The following is a 10000-nucleotide window of genomic DNA, read 5'->3' on the forward strand; positions in this document are numbered from 1 at the left end:
AGAATGGCAATGACCAAGTCGTTATGTCATAGTATTGAAGTCCTATGGTAGTTAACTTTTCAATGACTATTACCGTGTGGGCCATTTTGGTGGTCAGGGCTGTGCAACTTTGTAAACGATTGTTAGAGTTTGTGGTGGAGGGTGGACTGGGCGGTTGTGGACTTCTGGAAGGTCTGAGAGGAGGCAGGGTGATGGTCTTGGAAGAGTGACCAAGAGGATCGGAAGCCCAGGACTTCCAGAAGTGGTCTACATGTCTGGTACCCAGGACTGCTAAAACTTGTCTACATGTCTGGCATTCAGGACCAGGGCCGGATTAAGATGGCCTGGGGCCCCTAGGCTACCGGTTGCTGTGGGGCCCCCCGGAAGGCAGATTTCGTGACAAATTTACATAGACCATGTCATAATTACGAGCAACGAATGAATGATAAGTTGTCTACCAACTGCAATATTGCATCCTGTCACAATTCTGCAATTATTCACTTTTGGCCAATCAGGGCCCCCCTGGCAGGTGGGGGCCCTAGGCTGCAGCCATATCTAGCCTGTGCATTAATCCGGCCCTGCCCAGAACTGCTCATCTGGCTCATTTCATCTCATTCTAGGCCTTACCAGCTCAGCAGCCCCGGCCTTAGGCCAGAGAAAAGAAGGGAGGATCATGACTCTCTTTAAGACGAGAGAAAGAGCGAGAGAGAGAGAGAGAATGTGTGTGTGTGCTTGTGTGTCTAAACACTGCAGATAGAATGTGTGAAAGGTGTAATTCTTTTTGTCTTTTTTTTTCTTTCTTTCTGTTTGTTTGTTTGTGTGTTTCTTTCTTTCTTTCTTTCTTTCTTTCTTCTTGACCTCATACGTATACCTACATCAAAAGTTATGCTTGCGATAGGATACGCGTACGCGTGCACGATTCGTGCATGAGTGCGTTAACTTGCGTAGTTCATGTCAATTTTACACGCGTTAGATAGTGCAACCAAACGTGTGCGTTAGGTGCGATATCTTCAAACTCGCTGGGGGCGATTGTAAGAAAGACAGCATAGTTACACGCGAGTGCTTCTGGTGAAAACGACTATGGTGGCAACTTTTCAAGAGCGTCTTGAGCTTGTCCGAAATTATAAACATTCGATTTGCAATCATACTTCTCCGTTGCACTTTGACGAAGGAGCGTGCAAATGTAGAAGTAGTAGCAGTATTATTTCTTTTCCCGGGAGTCCATTTTTGTTTTGTTTATCAGTCTATGTTTCCAATTTCCGCATCGTAATGCTGCACTCTCTGCCCCCTGTATGATACCGCCGGTATTGTGCGTGTTGGTCTACTGCTTTTAAAGCAAGCATACAGTCGGTTGCTCGTGGTGACGTACATAATTTACGGCTCACAGCAAGTGTACTGAGGGCATCACCAGTGAAAAAATAACTATTGATTTTAATCCTTATAATATGAATAAATGTATAAATACTTGCTCTACGGTCATCTCTGCTGGACAATGCTCTCATCATCGCCCACTGTGGCCCCTAATAATAATAATTAATTCTAAATAATCAAAATAGTACAAAAAGAAATTAAAGTGTGTATGTGTATGTCTTTTCTCTGTGTCTTAAGTGCCATCACGCTGGACAACACATCTTGTCCACTGTGTCCCCAGACGCTGGTCACTACTATGTATCACCCTTGTCTCATGTCATGAAAGAATAGTCATATCTTGTGTTTTTGTTCTTTAGTGCCATTACGCTGGACAACACGCTGGTCATCTTGTCCACTGTGGCCCCTGATGCTGGACGCTACTACGCGCAGGCCGTAAACGACAAGAACGGAGAGAACAAGACAAGCCAGCCTGTTATACTCACTGTGGAGAGTAAGTGGACCTTAAACGCACACACATACACACGCGCACACACACACACACACACACACACACACACACGCACACGCACACGCACACACAGACGCACACCAGTGCTTGACATTTACATTTTCACTCACCGGCCACTGTGGCAAGTGGTTTTCCAGAGTCACTAGCCATTCTACAAGACACAATTTGATTTGATAGTATTTTTTTTCATTTGTGATGATGGTGTACAGCTAACCTAATGACACTGGTGTCACTGAAATGATTACTAGCCACAACCAAGTTTTACCAGCATTTTGCCGGTTGGCAGGTGCCAGTGTCAAGCCCTGACGCGCGCGCACACACACGCACGCACGCACGCACGCACGCACGCACACACACACACACACACACACACACACACACACACACACACACACACACACACACACACACACACACACACATTCAGGTGTGTAAATAACTACATTCCAGGGATAGGATTGATAAGGCTGTGGAGGCATGCTGGTTAGATTAGGTGGAGAGCAGCAGGAGCGAGGAAACGGTTTTTCCCATTATACCCCCAAGCTATGGAGGAGCACTATATGAAAGAAGAGGAACAGCTGCTGGAGTGTGTGTGTGTGTGTGTGTGTGTGTGTGTGTGTGTGTGTGTGTGTGTGTGTGTGTGTGTGTGTGTGAGTGTGAGAGTGTGAGAGTGTGTGTGCGTGCGTGCGTGCGTGCGTGCGTGCGTGCGTGCGTGCGTGCGTGTGTGTGTGCGTGCGTGCGTGCGTATGTGAGAGAGAGAGAGAGAAAGAGAGAGAGAGAGAGAGAGAGAGAAAGAGAGAGAGAGAGAGGGAGGTCTAGTATGACTAACAGTGTAATTATACAGTAGATCATGATGTGGTATAACATGGCAGGTGTGTGTACATGAGGTGCGTGCGTACAGGGCCGGATTGAGATGGCTCGGGGCCCCTAGGCTACAGGTTGCTGTAGGACCCCGCGGTAGGAAAATTCCTTTACAAAATTACATAGACGACATCCTAATTCCAGACCAAGAGGAGTACTAGTAAGATTGAAAACATGACCTGACATGGCACACTAAATTATCAATACCGCATCTTCGTCACATCTCTCCAATTCTGTTGACTTTGCCCCCTCCTTTGGCCAGCTGGGGGCCCCCTGGCAGGTGGGGGGGCCCTAGGATGCCGCCATGTCAAGCCTGTGCACTAATGCGGCCCTGGGTGTGTATGTTCAGCATGAACAGTTGGCCTGTCCCCGCATGGATCTGTCAACAGTGTGGTACACAGTGTTGCCAGATTGGGTGGGTGCCCGCCCAATTGGGCTACTTGGGATGAGCGTCGGCAGGTAAAAATAGGAAAAATTGGCCATTTGGCGTTTTTTTTTCAGCTGTTTTGGACCCATAGAAGTCAATGTAATTTGTTGAATTTGGGCGGAATTCAGCACATTTTGCCGGTTTTTGAGAACCTTTAGGGCAGGATTTGGTCAGACACATCTGGCAACACTGGTGGTACATGCGTTATGATAACATTTTGATAGCCGCCTGGGGGGTAAATTATATAGGTCAGTGGTTCTTAACCTGGGGTGCGGGCACCCCCTGGGGGTGCGCCAGACATTGCAGGGGGTGCGGAGAATTTTGTTTATGTTGAGGTTGTGACCAAAATTCTGCTTGGGAACATAATAATGAGACCAAAACAAAACCATTTGAGCCCATTTAAAGTAAATTTTAACCACTATTTTAACCCTATCCAGACTGGGGGTGGGGCTAAAAGTGCCCGCACCAACTTTGATGTTGTATAATTCCTTAACGACTTAAGCTATGACTACGAAACTTGGTGACTTTTCCTAAAATTTAGTTGGCTACAATTTAGTATCAAAAGATTAGGTTTATCACGTTTTATGATAGGTATGTCCGACCAAAAATTACTGATCTAAGTCTCATTATTGTTCCTTTTCATATTTTTTTGTTATTTCCATTAGCATCAGACACCTTTGTGAGCATTTAAGTGGTCTGAAGCATATAATCATTAAAATTTAAGTGCATTACCTACTTTTGATGGAAAATACATTATGACGATTTTTGGCATCAAAATCAGATAATGATGTCATAATGACCAGCCCAGTCTGAATCATTGAGAGTAAATAGAATGGAGGCCAAAATTCTATTTCATTGTTGAAGCCAAGTTGGAGCCAAGGTTGGACCCAAAAAGACCAAAAAATGGCCAAATCCCATTCATTCCTATGAGGGACATAAAACCCTGTATCTCCCTTAAATGCCACTCCAGGGGGATAATTTTTCGCTCAACTAGTAGGTCCCCTTGCTCTCCAACTTACCAGGGTGGTGATTTTTTGTGGTGATGTTTTGTTTTAGAGAGATATTAAAAGTTAAATTGACCAATGAGCATCAGAACATGGTTTGATTGACCGTTAGAAGTCTTGTTGTTGTCCAATCAGCACCTGCGTTTGGCGTTGCTAAGGTGGAATGTAAGTTGGAATGTTCCCAAATCTGGCTTCAAAGCGTTGAATGGCAAATAGCGTTGATTTGGCGTCCATTCTATTTACTGTCAATGGTCTGAATAGGTTAAGGCATTGATTAGTGTCTCAATCTAGAATCATTGTAATTAATCACTTAAATCGTTTTTTAGTGCGTATACACGTGTAGATGTTTTGGGGTTGGGGAGCACGGCTTGTCTTGGGCAAAGGTAAGGGGGTGCTTTAAGAAAAAAGGTTAAGAACCACTGATATAGGGGTGCTCGCCGCTCGTGTAGTTGGTAAGCAGAATTTAGGAAGAGGATTTAGGAGGCAGAAAAAAATCTAAATGTTTTGTGTGAATGTGTGTGCATGTGTGTGTAAGTGTGCATACTTGTGTGCATCTGTGTGTGTATGTGTGTCTCGAGAAACAGGGATATTTTGGTGCACAGCAGGCGTTGTGTTGTTTCGGCAGCAGGTGACAGACATCAGAGGATGTGTGTGTGTGTGTGTGTGTGCGTGAGTGCGTGTGTACGTGCGTGCGTGCCTACGTATGTACAAGCGTGCGTATGTGAATGCGTGCATATGTGTGTTTAGCAGCAGGCTTGGGGTTGTTTCTGCAGCAGGTGATAGACCTCAGAGGAAAAGACTCTGCCAGCAGCCGTTATGGGGATTAGGGCGCGCAACCGTTTTCTCTGCATGAGGGAAACAGGAACACGACAAATCAGTTCCCCTTTGGCACCCAGCAGTTCACAGCAGCCTGCAGTATAACTCGAGGGAAATATACAGACCCTAAAATATGTATGCTCACAGGTGCATACACACTCACACACACGCACGCACGCACACACACACACACACACACACACACACACACACACACACACACACACACACACACACACACACACACACAGTTTTGCTTGTTTTACCGCAACTTACCAATGCACATTTCTCCCATCAGCTCTCTCTCTCTCTCTCTCTCTCTCTCTCTCTCTCTCTCTCTCTCTCTCTCTCTCTCTCTCTCTCTCTCTCTCTCTACCTACACATTTCACACTCTGTCACTCGCTTTCCCAGTCTCCCTCTTTCTTTCTTTCTTTCTTTCTTTCTTTCTTTCTTTCTTTCTTTCTTTCTTTCTTTCTTTCTTTCTCTCTCTTTCTTTCTTTCTTTCTCTCTCTCTCTCTCTCTCTCTCTCTCTCTCTCTCTCTCTCTCTCTCTCTCTCTCTCTCTCTCTCTCTCTCTCTCTCTCTCTCTCTCTCTCTCTCTCTCTCTCTCTCTATATATATATATATATATATTTATCTGTCTCTCAATTCCTTCTCCTTCTTCATTCTAACACACAGTGAACACTGTATACAGTGATAAGAGTCATGAATGATCGGGTGATAAGAACAGTCTCTGTAATAGTGTCTATAAAACTCCTTAAGAGAGAGTCTGACCTTCATCAGAAGGTTTACGGCAGCCAAGTTGTACTTACAAATAGGTGTAGAAGGTCTTAAAAGGATGTAACCTGTGTGTGTGTGTGTGTGTGTGTGTGTGTGTGTGTGTGTGTGTGTGCGCGCGCGTGCACGTGCATGAGCGTACAGCACGCGTGTGCATGGGTGTGTGTGTGTGTGCTTGTGTCTTTGCGTGCGTGAGTGCGTGCATTTAGGCCATGGTACTCGTTGATCCAGATCAGAGGAGGAGGATGATGATGGATGGCTTTATTTACTCAGCACCTGGAGACATTACACACACACACACACACACACACACACACACACACACACACACACACACACACACACACACACACACACACACACACACACACACACACACACACACACACACCAATCTACTTTTGTGTTCATTTATCCTTTATACGTCTGTATTTATTATCTTATACTACAATATTTTATTTTCTATATTTATTTTATTTATTTTTCTTTCCCCAGATGTAGGGGGTCCAGCAGACCCCATCGCCCCCACCATTGTGATTCCACCGCGGAACACCAGCGTCATCTCCGGAACCTCTGAGGTCACCATGGAGTGTGTGGCCAATGCCAGGTCAGTGCACCTGTTGTTATGACAACACAAACTTCCTGCCTCTGCCTTTTCCTTTCCCCCTTTTCATGTTGTGTAATGTAATGTAATGTTTCTGGTCTACGCCTTGAATTTATGCCGTTACCTATGTGTGTGTGTGTGTGTGTGTGTGTGTGTGTGTGTGTGTGTGTGTGTGTGTGTGTGTGTGTGTGTGTGTGTGTGTGTGTGTGTGTGTGTGTGTGTGTGTGTGTGTGTGTGTGTGTGTGTCTTAGGTAGTAGTGTTAGCTGTATGAGAGTCAGTGACGTTTCAGCAGTAGCACCAGTCAGGGTAGCACAATGAAAGCCAGTGCCACTATTTTATGGACTTTTTTTTTTTAGGGTTTTTTTTTTTTTTTTACATTACATTTTTACATGTAGTTGACTCTTGTATTCAAAGTGTCTTACACTTATTTAGTTTCAGGGTATTGGTTACAGGCCCTGAAGCAATGTGGGGTTAGGTGCCTTGCTCAAGGGCACTTTAGCCATGGATGAAGTTGCTGGTACGAGTGGGATTTGAACCCGCAACCCTCTTATCTAAAGGCCAGGGCTCTATCCACTGACCCATTTTAGTGGTCTATCTAGAGCAGTGTTTCTCAAAGTGTGGTCCCAGGACCACTGGTGGTCCGCGACAGAGCTCAGGTGGTCCGCGAGGGGATTTCTGCTTTGCCAAGACAAGATAGCATTAGGTTTGAAATTATGTTACAAATATAGACTAAACATAGCCAAAGTCTTATTTTCACCACAATAAGAATGGCTTGTATTGTGAATAAAAAGTAAGTGATCGTCATTGAAATTAGCAGTGTCAAATTAGCACCCATCAACTGTCAAAGTTGACAGGTGGTCCCTGAACATTTTTGGGGGGACAAAGTGGTCCTCGGCGTGAAAAAGTTTGAGAATCACTGATCTAGAGGTCTAACAATCATATTCATTGCAGTATGGGCATTAAATGCCGATACTCCACCTGACGTCTGAGCCCCAAAAAACCATCTTTAACCCATGAGTCTGTGTGCCTGCGTTTAGGCCTACCTGTTTGTGTTTGAGTATATTAGAGCCTGCTGATAGCAGGTGTAGTTGACGTTTGATATGCTAACTCTCAGCTCTGTGTAAGCTCTACTATGTAATTATGGGAGTAGGTCATTACGTGTCTGTAAATTCTCTAAATTACAGTCCTCTTTATAAATTATGCCGCACCGCATAAAACAGCCACTTTTCCCCTTGCTATTAATCTAATGCAATGTGTAGGCACAGATTGTTTTATCTTTTAGCTTTTATTATGCCCGTTTTATGTCTTTTTATATCGCTCCTTTAAACAGCTATTCATTATATCAGTATAAGGTTGCATTTAGTGAGTAAATGGATACTTGTTTGACCTTGAGGAGGGCTTACTCATATGTGTGTATCCTCATATGTGTGTGTGTGTGTGTGTGTGTGTGTGTGTGTGTGTGTGTGTGTGTGTGTGTGTGTGTGTGTGTGTGTGTGTGTGTGTGTGTGTGTGTGTGTGTGTGTGTGTGTGTGTGTGTGTGTGTGTGTGTGTGTGTGTGTGCTTGTGTGTGTGTGTGTGTGTGTGTGTGTGTGTGTTTGTGTGTGTGCGTGTGCATGTGTGCCTATGTGTGTGGGTGTGCGCGCATGTGTGTGTGTGAGACATCCACTGTCTGTGTGAACAGTGAATGCAAAGGACATTTACACTTAGCTGACACTTTTAGCTAACGTACAGTTATCTGGTATGGATGAAGGTATAGGAAGATTTGTCTGATTATCATCGACTTTCAAATCTAATGTGGAGATGTTTGATGTCTGACCAAGAAGATAACAAATAATGTTTCCAAAACAGCCTGGTTAACCCGCCTCCCTCTATTTGCTACTGGTTGAGGCCAGAAAAGGCTGTGTCGAAGTTTAAACCAATCATTTTCCAAGTCCCAATAGAATGTCTCTGCTTAAACCACATCACTGCCTTGAACACGTTTCAACCCCTGACCATTGGAGCTGCTCAATGTTGATTGCTTCCCCACAAAATGGGTGGAGTTCTCAATTTCTCCAGAGATCAGAAACAATATTTGAAGAGTTCAGATGCAAAACCCCCTAACTCCATTTCTGAAGACCTGCACTTCTATATTTTTAGATAACCCCGTTGTTGGTTTGGTTTACATTCATGTACTTGATAATACATATAAATAGTTATATTATATAAATTAAATAAAATATATGCAATTTTGATAGTTTGTATAAAATAAAAATGAATTAAGATTATTTTCTGAAAAGGCACTTAGGTTTTGCATCTGAACTCTTCATTGCTCCTGGCCTGACTAGAAGCAACGCCTCACTAGGATGGCGTGGCCTAGCTATAGGAAGACAACACTTCTTCGTTCTCAAGGTGAGGGTGGAATTTCCGTCCGCTACCTTCAGACTTCAAAACCAACTCCCTTACCATTAAACCACAGCACTAAGATCCAGTATTGGAGTGGCTCAATACACAATGTCTGTCCACATGCTCTGTTCCATAATGCTATCTCCCCATTTTAAATCTGCATTTTTCAGTGTCAGTAAAATCTCTAGGTGTCATTTATGAAACTTTGCTGAGGAAATCTGGCAGAAGATGGCTTGGGCACGAAACTCAATATGTGCGTACTGACAAGAATATTCAGATTTAATGAAAGAGTGCGCACACAATCTTGTACCTGTGGACACACCCATTATTAACCATGAATATAATATGAACGTGGTGTGCTCAGTCCTTTGTGTGTATGCACCCATTATAAATCCGTTATAAATCTGGCCCACTGTCTTGCTGTTGAATTTGGGGAGAAAAAATCTCAGCTTAACTGAGGTCAAATTGCCCCTGCCCTTCAAAATCAATTCGAAAAAAAAAAGAATTCAAATGCCTGTCATAGCATGTTAGAAAAAAATGGCTCCTCATTTCTGTATGGTTTTCTAGCTAAAGAATGTGATTTGGTACCGCTAGTCGTTTTTCCTTGTATTGCATTATCCTAAATTCCCCATAGAGCTATCTGTGTTCCTGCACTGCCAGTGATAAGTGTGCCAATTAAGTTTGGTGTTGGATGTGTCTCTGAGTCTCATGCTTCACGTTGTCACCGACACGCTAATTATAGTGTTAATTACTAAATTAATTGAGTTTGATATTAATAGTAATTAAGGGATAAATTGAGATTTACCACCCATTAGCTCTACTTCATATTCTCAACACATCATTAACTCTTACATTAATAAATCGTTGGCATGCATTGTATTTCTTCTCCTTCTTCCTCCTTATCTTCCTCCTTCTCCTCTTCTTCCTCATCCTCATCCTCCTCTTATCCACCTACTTTACAGAATTATGACGCCCGTCTTGATTTCAGCTTCTGAGTGTTTTGTTGTTGTTGTTGAGCATGTTGGTTTGTTTGTTTGTTTTTTGGGTGGTGGGCTTGGGCCTTTATCACAGCCACACAGGTAACACTTTATTTTAGGGAAATGTCTATTAGCACTAATACATATAATGTTAATGCCTGCATTAGTAACTTGTAAGGCATGTACTAAGCAAATGCTAAGGCCTACTAGGTCCTTACTAAGGTTAAATTGGTAATAAATCCCTTATTGTGCATGAACAAGACATCTGCGAATAGCGCCGCACCAGAGAATCAT

General features: G+C 43.6%; 1 protein-coding gene across 1 annotated transcript in view; it reads left to right on the forward strand.

Moving 5' to 3' along the window:
- LOC134467062 (protein sidekick-2-like) overlaps positions 1-10000 on the forward strand; it is a 590275-nt gene that overhangs the window by 469102 nt on the left and 111173 nt on the right. The window contains exons 5-6 of the mRNA XM_063220987.1: positions 1707-1840; positions 6238-6349. Of these exons, the coding sequence (XP_063077057.1) occupies positions 1707-1840; positions 6238-6349 (246 nt within the window). The remainder of the gene's footprint in view (positions 1-1706; positions 1841-6237; positions 6350-10000) is intronic.

Source organism: Engraulis encrasicolus, chromosome 17, assembly GCF_034702125.1.
Source record: "Engraulis encrasicolus isolate BLACKSEA-1 chromosome 17, IST_EnEncr_1.0, whole genome shotgun sequence".
Taxonomy (NCBI): Eukaryota; Metazoa; Chordata; class Actinopteri; order Clupeiformes; family Engraulidae; genus Engraulis; species Engraulis encrasicolus.